This window comes from Bombus huntii, chromosome 7 (assembly GCF_024542735.1).
Source record: "Bombus huntii isolate Logan2020A chromosome 7, iyBomHunt1.1, whole genome shotgun sequence".
Taxonomy (NCBI): domain Eukaryota; kingdom Metazoa; phylum Arthropoda; class Insecta; order Hymenoptera; family Apidae; genus Bombus; species Bombus huntii.
Window position 1 is genome coordinate 6,842,196 of NC_066244.1, and position 12,886 is coordinate 6,855,081.

General features: G+C 38.7%; 3 protein-coding genes across 3 annotated transcripts; all 3 read left to right on the forward strand.

Moving 5' to 3' along the window:
- The first annotated feature begins 90 nt into the window (after nt 1-90).
- Nucleotides 91-2,775, forward strand: LOC126867817 (valacyclovir hydrolase). The gene is given in 7 exon segments (XM_050622788.1): nt 91-1,335; nt 1,664-1,831; nt 1,834-1,879; nt 1,881-1,972; nt 2,053-2,238; nt 2,241-2,307; nt 2,372-2,775. Coding segments are annotated over 7 exon segments (795 nt in total). The 5' UTR covers nt 91-1,190; the 3' UTR covers nt 2,463-2,775.
- A 3,428-nt stretch (nt 2,776-6,203) lies between these two features.
- Nucleotides 6,204-7,664, forward strand: LOC126868120 (uncharacterized). The gene is made up of 2 exons (XM_050623339.1): nt 6,204-6,380; nt 6,810-7,664. Exons 1-2 carry the CDS (start codon nt 6,204-6,206, stop codon nt 7,020-7,022), a joined length of 390 nt encoding a protein of 129 aa, XP_050479296.1. The 3' UTR covers nt 7,023-7,664.
- On the forward strand, nt 7,556-12,773 carry LOC126867803 (tubulin beta-1 chain). The gene is made up of 2 exons (XM_050622764.1): nt 7,556-7,754; nt 11,125-12,773. Exons 1-2 carry the CDS (start codon nt 7,698-7,700, stop codon nt 12,409-12,411), a joined length of 1,344 nt encoding a protein of 447 aa, XP_050478721.1. The 5' UTR covers nt 7,556-7,697; the 3' UTR covers nt 12,412-12,773.
- The last annotated feature ends 113 nt before the right edge of the window (nt 12,774-12,886 follow it).

Consider the following 12,886-nt stretch of genomic DNA (forward strand, 5'->3'; position numbering starts at 1 on the left):
ACGATTTTCGTACGTTTAAGTAAAGTCGTACTATTATATAAAACTGTACTTAACTGATTGATGTTAGTCATCTTCAAAGTAATAGATATTATTATTTTATCAAGTATAATAAATGATCTGTTATGAGCAATTGTAACAATATAATTAAAATGTAATGCAGAAAAACAATGAAGCATCCTAGCCCCGTTATTTTATGAGAGCGTTGAATTATCAAATATACATTTTCGTAAAAAAAAAAAAAAAATGGAACATAAGAAGAGTGTATTAGTCTCGAACGTACTCGAAAAGTGTGAAGTACTTTGTAATAACACCATGCAAGTATATATTATTGCCTGATATTTTTTCTTCTCAACATAATATACACGCTGTCGTTAGAATTATCCTTATGCCATAGATACTATAGTATATATGCGAATTTGAAAGTCATCTATTTTAAATATTAAAAACATCAATAATTAATAATAGTTACATAAGCGCGATGCTTGAAGAAGGAAAATAAGAAGTACATGTTTAGAATGAAAAATATTTTAGAGCAACGTGAGAAGTTTAGGAAGAGCGAAGAATATCAAATGTCCTATATTAATTATTTATTGAAATACATCTATATAGATCCGACGCTTTGTTCAAGAAGATACTACACGTTCAAAATATCACATTGCCGAATCAAAGTACCAAATGCCCAATCATATATATTATTTACAATTTTACTGTTTCATTTATTTAGTAAGTATTTAAATGCATAGATTCTTAAGAAAGTTTAAAGTCGCTATTTATGTATATCGGTTGTCTTCTCAGCAGTTCAATTATTTATTAATTAATTCGAAATAAATTCGAATTTGAACTTTTATCGACGATTCGTAACCCATTATCTACGTAATGTATTATACATACGGTATTATACATAATAAACATATTACATGGATAATGGTTTACGCAACGTATACCATTGAAATCTAAGAAAAATGTTTAAAGCAAATTCAATATCTCGCGGTACTATCACGTAAGCAACATCACATAAAGACAGATCGGTGAATCGGTTGAGTCAACAAGAAAGTCGCTAGCCATGCTAGTGATGTTTCATCGAAATTTCGCTAATATATTGTGGCGTAAGCTTTTTTCGATGGATAAGTACACGGTACTCTTCGACACTCCAAGAACATGTTTTAGAGGGAACATATACATACGTATGTATGTATCAAAATACGATTACAAATTGCGATAAAAGTTGTAATACTTTTCAATCGGAACAAAAAATTAATGTAAGTGGAGTCAACATCAATTACCTGAGAGTTGGTACGGCTCAACATCCAGTTTTGTTTTTACCAGATGCCTTAGGTAAGCAACTTTACAAAAATTATCACGTTCAACACAATTGCGGTCGTGCTAATTGTATTTGGCGAAGGTGCTGCTATCTAGGGATAGGGAATTGATTGTTAAAAATATAGCTAAATAGTCATAGCCTCAATCAAATTCAGCATTTGAACGATACAATTTTTTCGTGCAAATGTATGTACATACATATGTTTGAAGATAATTTTTCGAATATGTCGAAATTAATATGTCGAATATTTATTATATTTCAAAATAAAAATTGTTAAAAACTCGAAACGAGAGACACGTCACTAATGTAAATCTAAAATAGAATTGTAATACCACGGTACAGGTTCGACTTGGACGACGCATCTTAAACCATAAATAGAGGGATTGGACGATGAAAAATTTACTACGGTGGTATGAGATTCTCCGGGCGAAGGAAAATCAAAACCACCCGACAGGACATTCCCAAATGATTTTTTTCAGCGTGACACCGATTAAGCATACCATTTAACGAAAGTTACACAATATTTTCATTGATAAGTTGGAGCGATGGTGGTATCGCGGTTCGCTTCGATGTTCCCCGATAATGTTCGAAAGATGGTAGCCGTTGCTGTAAACGCCTATGTAACGTCGAAAGAAATCAACATTTAGAAAAGTATATCCTTTCACTCTATTCATTGAAAATCAGTTGGCGCTAGCGATCGTTTTATTATCCTTTCGTTTGGATGTCGATAGAATACTAAAATGTAGATAGTTGGTCCGAAAAAATGCGAGCTCCACTAATAGAAATATACGGGGAGGTCTACTTCCGAAGAACTTGGTCTAATTGGACAGATGCAATTTTGAGAATTTGTGAAAAACAACACGGCGACTTATGCAAAGTGTTGCTAACGCAAATTAAATGTCCCAGTTTGATGATTCAAGGAACAAGGACCCTATGGTACTCGCCGAGCATCCAATTTACTTGAAGGATCACATCGTCGGAGCAAAGTTTGTATCTTATTTATATTACGATCTAATGGCTAACGATAAAGTCGATGATAAATCATTTCAGGTTGCAAATTTTTTGAAGAGGAGCGCATAATTTGCATTTACGATATCCTGAGGAATTTAACGAGATCGTTATCAAGTTTTTAATCGGCTGATCGATGGTTTCACGATATACATAAATATGTGGTAGATATGATATACAGTCTTATATACCTTTTTTTATCTCCATACATTTGTGGTCATCGTAACGTAATATAATAACGTTTTTTTTTTAGTGAGCACTGGTAATACCTATGATTAATCGCAAATGTTAGAAAAAGCATCCTTATTAAGAGTTCGAACAACGTTTGTTCTACACTACGCTGAGTGCGTGATATAGCGTAAAGGACACACGTGGGATAACCGGCACAGGAATCAAGTCAGAGAAAGGAGCTATGAAACCACGTGGGCGATGGAGGCTTTCCGTTGGCTTACCTCTTTTGACAAGGGACGTTTCCAAATAACGTTTCCGCCTTTTTCATTGAAAATTAATTTCCAAATAATCTTCTCCAAATTCCTAGTTTCTATTCAACGTTATTTTATTCTTAAATAAATCTTGCTTCCCGTTATGCGTTGAAAATATGATTGCATTATTATATTAAATGGTGTAAATATCGTAATACGATTAAATTTAACGAGAAAAACGAAATTAGCGCGGAAATAAAAGAAGAGGCACAATATTAGTACAATTCGATACGAATGTCAAGAACCGCCCAACCGAAATATCCGCAATGCGCTTCGCACGAAAATCGATCGTGTCCCTCGTCTCGGCTACGCCCCAAGGAACCATTTGCCAGGGGTCTGCCAACGATATTTCGCTTTATATCTTTCTTACTTACGGTCTTGGTGTACACAACCTATTTATATCTTAAAATCGAATATAAGAATACCATAAATAGGAAACGAATTTGTAAAGCGAAACAAATTTGGGTAAAGCGAATCTTTGAGATTCGTATCGGGGCATTGCGCGCAGATAGAAAGTGGTCTTGTGCCACTTATTATGCGAGTGGCTTCACAGTCAAGAATATTCAAATAAATATTCATCGGATATCTACATGTTATTTTACGCTAACATATCTATCCGTACCAAGTACGGGGTAATTGAAATTGCATAATGCACAGATCAGACCTAATCTATGACGATTAAATCATCTCCCAGTTTGAATGATCCTCGAGAAGGTGAATATGCCAATAATGACAATGAGTTATGATAAAACAGATAATTATCACCGTATAATAAAATCTGCTGTCATGTTTGCCGCTTTTTTCAGGATATATAAAATCATACTGGAAACTGTGTTACGTAAGTTCAATCGTTATAAGCAATGAAAAAAGACGACTAGTAAAGGTGACATATAAAATGCAACGGGCGTATCCAAACATGGGCAGACTGCTTCGCGATTCGATCATGTGAACCTCTCCTTATTCTTCAGGTTCTTTTCTCTATCAGGTTGGTTTTGCGCAGCAAATGCTTCGCTATCGATATCCTAAGAGTATCTTTTAAACACAACAGACACGACATTTGGAAGGGAAAATCCTATTGTATAAGAAACAAAATAACACTTGCAAAGTATACGTTAAAAATTGTAATCTCGTTTCGATAGAAACATCGTGTTTTATCGAACAGCCATCTATTCTGCAACAACAAATAGATTTTTTTTTTTAGCCAAATACAAATAAAAGTTAAATATATAAATGTCTTTCCCGATTTGGAAACGAGACAGCTTGTTACGATGACATCACCGCGAGGTGTTGCTCAGCAACCGGACTGCCGCAAAATTGGATATTCTCGGTTTTTGATATATCGTCATCGTGCTATAACTAACGTTACCGTTTAATATAACTTAATTGTTTGTTTTATCCTCCTATGCGTCACGTTGTTCGACACTTAGCACAAAGCTATTAACGCTAAATCGAGTCATACTAACGAGTTTTATCCTACTTGTAATGAAAAGATACGCGTTACAGGTGCAAAATGCTGCTTCTTTCGATATTCGACGAATACGAGATGAGATATGTACATACGTTAGAAATGAGAAGTAGAACGGAACAAAGCAAAGAATAAAACTGAAAATATCGAAAGAAGGCAGGGTTCAAAAGAGAAAAGAGAAAAGAGATGATGGAGAAGAACGACCGTATGACTCACAATCAGATTTCGAAGCTACCGTTATCGAGTTGGTTCTCTTGATCCACAGCTCCGGCACTCTGTCCAAAGTAGAAAACGATACCATTTACGGCAACTTGCGGGTCCGTTGTTACTCCTTTTCAGACCTGTATCGCTCGAGATTGCTCGAGAAAGTGGTCGTACGTCAAAATCTTGTCCCCGATACAACTCGACCACCCCCACTGGTTTTCTCATGGCAAACCTTTTGATGTTCCGAACCTTTTCCAAATATATGGAAATGTACGTACAAAACATAAGCAAACTTCAGCAGCCTATTGCAAATATATCATTCTCAAAAGTGGTGCAATTATTGTAATTGAGACACGGATATACGCTTGCGGAAATATTTACGCGTATTTGTCGTGCACGACGACGTCCTCGGGATCAATAAAAGTTGAGGCGGGGCAAGGTTTGGTCTGACCGTCGCGTCGTTCCGACTCGGTTCTCCCGAGTCGTCTTCGTCGTTCTTATCATCGATGATATATTATCTTCGAAACGCATGAACGACGCGTAAAACCGTTTTCGTTTGTTCACCCGATCGACAATTAAAATACGTACATTGGTCGATTCGACAAAGTAGAATACTAGTCGTTACCTTAGAATTTTAATCTTTTTTACTCTTTTACTCTTACGTCACTTCATCTACTATCGTAATCTCCAATTGTTCGTTTCAAGAGTATAAACAATATGATGCACCTTATATAGAAAAAGGGGTTGCATCTAACAATAAATACGTTGCTGAAGCTCGATAGCATCGTGACTCATAGTCACCCCTTGTCACATTGCGTACAAAATATCGCGACTGTCATTATCAGCAAAGAACATCATTTGTGATTTACTTGCACGATACCGCTGTTTCCTTAATAAAAAAAATTTACTATTTCGCTGAATGTCTATTTGCATTGTATCCTGTATAGTATACTATGTTTTGCATTTGAAGCATCTGTCAACAGCGACTGTTCGCGAGAACGAAATTCGATTAGGGTAATTGTGACTCACCCTTATCATATACAAAATAGAGTATTTCGATAAGTGATATCTAAATGAGACGAACCGATTACGAGCAAGTATATCTATTCGAACAAACGCATCAGGCTAAAAGGAATAAAGAGGAATAAGTAAGAAGCGGAAAGAATGTTGAAATTTCTTTTTCATCGACATAGGAAAGTACACGTGGACTTCTCGTTTTTGTTTCGTCTAAATTAGATGTGATGTCAGCGAGCGTTCCTGCTCGCGGATTCGTTTAATCGTACGACTAACGAAGGACAATCAGATTGGAGTACCGCTGTATCGCATCGGCCTTATTCTCTCGAATCGACCTCGTGACACATAATCGGCTTTTATTCATGCATAGTATCGTACTTACATACTTGCACGACCCTTCTTTGCTAGCGAAAGTTTTTCGTTGACGAGATAGACCAAGTCTGACCGATGACCGGTGTATTCTACTACATTTTCGTTCCTCGCTGTATGTAGTAGCGCACATCCAAAAACAACGACGAAAGACGATCGACTCCCGATAGAGAGAATACGTTTTCCGATTAACGAGAGAGTAGAAACGAGAAACTCGTTAGACGAAAAGTTACTACGTTAGAGCGTATACGAACAACCAGAGGTGGACGCATTCTTCGATCCTGTCGGTTAGAATTTACCTTGATAATAAATATGATCCCCCGTTATTGGCAGGTCCGTTATGTTCGCGTACTGTGACGCGCGTCTATCAATGCGAGACAGTGTTTGCGCGTACTCTCAAGCAAGTACGTGCGAGCGAATATACGATACACATACACCGAGATGCGCGGGCGTGTACACTATCATGGTTGAATTTTTTCCTTCGAAACGAAGAGCGAGTGATCCATACATGGTAACGGTGAGAAGACTGGCTTACGCGTTGCAACGCGTAACCCACCCTACCTGCTCTCCTGTCGCCACTCGTTCGCCTTCCGTTCTTCTCTCCTGCTTGTAAAGTTACATACTTCCATAACATTCTATATGCACGTATACACACATTTACTTTCGTCTACTTTTTATGCGTAACTTTACTTATATATCGAACATATAGTTGATTAATAAACTTTCGCGTGTACGATACAACTGACTAACACTCGAAAGCGACCATAGATATCTATTATATCAAGTAATTGACGATAAGTGTCATTTGAGGAAAGATTGACGAAAACGATTACCGTCTAGTGCGAATACTTTTCGGGAAAGCCTTTCGCCAACCAGAACTAAAGCTACTTTATCGTAGCAGTAGCCTAAAGGGCGTACATACATTTTTTAAACATCTTTTTAGTAGGTCCGCAATACATACATATGTATTTGGGTGGGTGTGTACTACGCCGGTGAGTCACGTATCGACTTTTCTCCCAGCCAACTTCAGGTAATCAGGGTGGGTTTAGGACATACCCATCATTTAGCTAAGGGTGGAGGAAATACGTGTACGTTCATCGATGAGATCATCGAATATTGTACCAACGAAAAAAGAAAATTAAAAATGTTGCTAGTTTAATAAAATATCTTGATAAAATATCTTCGCATAGTACAATTTTATTTAAAAGGCAGGTATATATTTTAAGGATTAGAACACAAATTTGCGTTGAGTTTTATTTCAGTTATTTCATAATAACCGACAGTAACATCATTTATATGCAAATTACATACGTACATACGTGAAAAACTCGCAATTACATGCGTAGAATTTATCTAGCTTGGGGCTGAGAAACGGACGAACGTTCGAAGATTGTTGTTACGATAACTGAATTATAATCATGTTTGTAGCAATCGAAATGATTGCGGTTTTAAGGAGAAGGAAAATCTCGAGAGTATTAAAAAAAAGAGGTCGCATTCGTAGGCCGACAGCGTTGGCCTGCAATTTTGGCGAATTGAAATTTTGTCAACGATCATATCCGCAGAGACTGGAGCGCAGAATCGTATGAGAAGTTGGCAACGTTGTCGACGCTGGCTGGTGAACAGGCGGCGGGGCTTGGATATCAACCAATCAGAAACGTTGCTTGAGCCTCCCCACGTCACTCCCCGCAATCCTGCCGAAGCTTGAAAATCTGTAACGGACGCCGCTGCCTGGGCATATTCGTTTCTGGGCTCTCGTGACGAGTTAGCGTGTATCTCGTCGTTAGTTCGATTATCGCAGTAAGCTTCGAAAAAGACCAAAAAGCTACCGAGCAACATGAGGGAAATCGTCCACATTCAAGCTGGCCAGTGCGGTAACCAAATTGGCGCAAAGGTGAGTGTTTCGAATTGAAAAATATTCGAAATAATTGAATCCGTGGCCGCGTGGAAAAGGAGAACGCTTCTTTGTTCGTAGCGTCGCGTCGCGTTGTAATTGGTGCTAGTAGAATCGTGTCTTTCGTATATGTTTTATATATTTCCTGCATATCGTATAATTGTAACTGTTACTATAGTCGGAACGTAGAGAAATGAAAAAGTCGAATGTAGTGAAAAAAAAATGCGACTCGTTTGACTCGCGCATAGATATCTTTCGAACGTTTTTCTTGCGTGCGTGTGTGTGTGTGTGTTGCTTGAAGAATCTAAAACAGGAAATGACTTAAAATTCATAAAATCTTAACGAGACCTATTTTGACGAAAGACCGTGTTACACTCGAGCTACGTGTACGTGTACCGCTGGCATGCGAAAAAACGGCAACCTCGCTCGGTCGAAGACCTGTCATGGCGACAGAACTTCGCCGGCCGGCTGGTATACTTAACGGTTTTTTTCCCGTCAGCCCGTCTCTTTTCTAACGAAGCACTGTCGTCAAGTGTTTCAAATATACATTCCTTAACTATTTTGTCTCTGCCTCTCTCATTTATCGTAAATGTCAATGCACTTTTCAAGAGAAAATGCTGAAAACCGGTATCCATTAAAAAATTTGTACATAAATGTTTTACTTAGCCCTTTGAGCATGGGCGTGGTCTATCTCCGGCGCCGGGATACACCGGTTGATGCGGCAACGGAATCGAACCCGCGGTTGCGCGCGCAATCGTTCTCCTCTCCTCTCCTTCTCGCTGTATCTCTTTCTCCCATCGACATTCTCTCTAGCGCGCACGCATACATACATGCATACATGCACAGCAGGCACATACACAACATATCAGTATGTAAATTCTTCGTTCACATCTTTCCGTTTTTTACAAGTTCCATACAAAATTCATTTTCACGCTTTCGAACGTCATAGTTATCTCGTTTATACTACAAAATATTTTATATTATTTTTTATAAAATCAAATCCTATCTGTGCTGCAAATAACTTGCTACAGGATGCGAATAGCAATGATAAAATTGTTTATTAATTAAAAATTAATTAAAAATCCGAGTTGAAAAAACGTAACGTAAAACGAATTTACATACTGAGATTACGTTATGTAATATGGACACATATATATACGATATAACTATTATAACAATTTACTTGTGAAAAAAGCGGACACGTAGCAAGTAATGCAGTTGTAGTTTACGCTCTCATAGTTTTCAAGGTTGTTTCATTGGGTCAACGTCCGTTCCCTAAATTACCCACTTCGATCCGTAATATTATATCCGTAATATCGATTTTTTAACGAAAATGTTTTCTTGTAAATGTTTTATGCGGATTATGATCTCTGTAGCGTGATTTACCAACCACTCAACAATTGTGCAACAGTTACAATTACCCATTTAGGGATCTTGGTAATCCAAGGACATCGTGTATTACGTAGTACGGTGAAACGTTTCCAAATACAGAAAGAAGCTATCCTTTCGCCATTTTCTTTTGCGTTACCCCGCTCGGTTTTATATTATTTTATGTTGGCAACAACAGACTGGTGTCTGGTAGTAACCCAGGTATATCGATCCTCTCTCAGACTATATATTCTTTGGCCGCCATTTTGTGCAACATCGTTCGTACATTAAAAAATCAACGTTCGAGCAATAATAATAATCGTCCCTATGGCGCACATGCGAAAAAATTTTACTTTGTTCAGATCTTCCAAAAATATGGGGAAAGATAATTATTAAATAAATTAAAACATTTAGATATATTATATTCTATATTCTATATAAATCAACGATGGTATCACTTTACCGATTGCACAACTATTTTTTTTATCATAATTTATGACGCTAGGTTATTTTTGTTCCCCTTTAATCTTTATGAACATACTAAATATATAAGAACTGTCGTAATTCAGTTGATTATGGCTCGACGTGTTACATGTATGTACAACGTCATGATAAATATCTCGACTTCCGAAATACATATGTATGCATATGTACAAAATGAAATGAATAGATCTCGGAAGGGAGCAAGGGAGAAGCCAGAGTGCATACATAAATCGAGTGTACCGCCTTATGATAATTAGACAAGATTGGTATTGCAGTCATCATTTCTATATATAGCGATGACATTGGTGACTCATCTTACTACGACATTGTACATATATCGCGTGTATAATATGTCGCCGGTAGTGGGAGATAGTAAGATTATGCGTGGACAGTGTTCACTTCCTATTAATGACGATCATATATGATTACGTTGGTTAAATAAATCTACGTGGGACATTATAGTTTCCGTAGATGTATTATAGTTAACATTACAGCGATACCAATCGGCGGATGCTTGCATTAACATTAGTGTTATTTCAAAATATTTAACCAGGAATTATTGCATGATCGTAAATTGGAATAACTAGAAAGAAGCGAGAGGGGATGTAAGATATAAGCAGTTTGAAGGTGACGCCAATTTAACGTAGAAACATTACCGACCTATGATAACGTTCTACGACATATCGTATCAACGATATAATTTTCTAATAATTTCGTATATCATGAACTTGTGCGTTACATGCTATACATATATATTCGTACATATTATCTGTTATTCTATGCGCTATGTCGATTATTGGATAATACCTTCTATTCCGTATCCGGTGATATAACTTCTATCTTCGACATTTCACAATAGAATATTTGTCCACATCATTGGTTGGTATTTCGAGAATGCATCGATTTCCAGAAATATACTGCTGCTGCAAGGTCTTTGAACTACGGTTAGGAGAGGTTGCGTGCACAGCAGTGCACGATTGCGCCTTGCATTTGTTCGTTGCATGCTATCCATATTTCGCATTCGTCCACGTTTAGAAGCAATTAATTGCCAACGGTTATAGACCAATGATCATCTCTCTAGATTCGAGTAAAATGCGCGTATATAAATTAATTAATCTTCACTGGTGAGGCCGGTTCCAATGATTCGTTAGCAGCATTGGAATAGAAAGAAAAATGCACGCGTGTGTACATGCAGTATAGGTACGAAGAAGAGAAGAAAAAAAAAAACGAAAAGAAGAAACTTCCATCCTGGCTGCGCCTTAATGACCGCTTGTATTACGATTAATTACACGCGAGCTATTTGCCGGCGAGGTCGTTGAACCGTTCTTCTCGGTCGATAATACGGAAGACTGAAACGGATGCAGGGGTAATCGTGAGGAGAAAGCATCGACTAGCACCAAGTACGATTTCTTTCTCGAGTATACGCGCACGCGTTCTCTCGTGTCTAGCATTTAAAACGCGAAGAATCGTTAAATCGTGTAACTAATTTTTAACAAATACGAATTATCGTTTGTTACAGTTTTGGGAAATTATCAGCGACGAGCATGGTATCGACCCAACCGGTACTTACCACGGTGACTCCGACCTTCAGTTGGAGAGAATCAACGTATACTACAATGAAGCGTCCGGTGGTAAATACGTACCACGTGCCATCCTCGTTGATTTGGAGCCAGGCACGATGGATTCCGTTCGCTCGGGACCTTTCGGACAAATATTCAGACCAGACAACTTCGTATTTGGGCAGTCCGGAGCTGGTAACAACTGGGCGAAAGGCCATTACACCGAGGGTGCCGAGCTGGTAGACTCGGTCCTCGATGTAGTCAGAAAAGAAGCCGAAAGCTGCGATTGCTTGCAAGGTTTCCAACTGACTCACTCTTTGGGCGGTGGTACTGGATCCGGCATGGGAACGCTGCTCATTTCGAAAATTCGCGAAGAATACCCCGATAGAATCATGAACACATACTCGGTCGTACCGTCTCCCAAGGTATCAGATACCGTCGTAGAACCGTACAACGCAACACTTTCCGTACATCAACTGGTAGAGAACACGGATGAAACTTACTGTATCGACAACGAGGCCCTTTACGATATTTGCTTCCGCACTCTGAAATTATCTACGCCCACCTACGGTGATTTGAATCATCTCGTCTCCCTCACGATGTCCGGTGTCACCACTTGCCTAAGGTTCCCTGGTCAGTTGAACGCTGATCTGAGGAAACTCGCCGTAAATATGGTACCGTTCCCCCGTCTCCATTTCTTCATGCCAGGATTCGCACCACTCACCTCCCGTGGCAGCCAACAATACAGAGCTCTCTCTGTACCCGAACTCACTCAACAGATGTTCGATGCAAAGAACATGATGGCGGCATGCGATCCCAGGCATGGAAGATATCTCACAGTAGCAGCAATTTTCCGTGGCAGAATGTCGATGAAGGAAGTCGACGAGCAAATGCTCAACATTCAAAACAAGAACAGCTCCTACTTCGTCGAATGGATCCCGAACAACGTGAAAACAGCCGTCTGCGACATCCCACCTCGCGGCTTGAAGATGTCCGCCACCTTTATCGGCAACTCGACGGCTATCCAGGAGCTGTTCAAGAGAATCTCCGAACAATTCACCGCTATGTTCAGGAGAAAAGCTTTCCTTCATTGGTACACCGGCGAGGGTATGGACGAGATGGAATTCACCGAAGCCGAGTCGAACATGAACGATCTGGTCTCGGAATATCAGCAATACCAAGAAGCCACCGCGGACGAGGATGCGGAATTCGACGAGGAACAGGAAGCGGAAGTCGACGAAAATTAAACACGTACTCCGTACTTTACTCTACTCTATCTACCATTCATCCCCCCATCCTTGTCCTTTTCGCTCTCGTACTGCTTCTTAACTCTGCGTTCATTTCTCTTTCTTTTTTCCCTATTCCGACTCCTTTTTTTTTTATTTCCTTTTTACAGTCTGTTCAGGCGCGCTTTTTTCATCAGTACCACCACTACACATACACATACTCCTCGCATTCTTTGAATAATTCGATCATAAAAATCCTTTTTTATCGTCTTTTTTTCTATACCATTTATTTGGATTATGTAGTTTGCGAGGCGCGTCTTTGTATTCAGTGTATAACCGCTGTTGCGGCCAGCATCATCTTTGAATAAATTATTATCATATAAGTGTACGTTTTTATAAGAATCCCTTATTATTTTCGTACTATTCTTATCGTGTTCGACGATTCATCCTTTGTATTTATAAAATTACATTGTAGGCATATGTTTATTTATATTTG

Excerpts from the sequence above, each read along its gene's own strand:
- LOC126868120 (XM_050623339.1), top strand. The coding sequence starts at position 6,204 with ATGTTCGCGTACTGTGACGCGCGTCTATCAATGCGAGACAGTGTTTGC. Across the intron at positions 6,381-6,809 it reads GTGATCCATACATGGTAACG|GTCCGCAATACATACATATG; the intron begins GTGAGAAGACTG and ends TCTTTTTAGTAG.
- LOC126867803 (XM_050622764.1), top strand. The coding sequence starts at position 7,698 with ATGAGGGAAATCGTCCACATTCAAGCTGGCCAGTGCGGTAACCAAATT. Across the intron at positions 7,755-11,124 it reads GTAACCAAATTGGCGCAAAG|TTTTGGGAAATTATCAGCGA; the intron begins GTGAGTGTTTCG and ends CGTTTGTTACAG.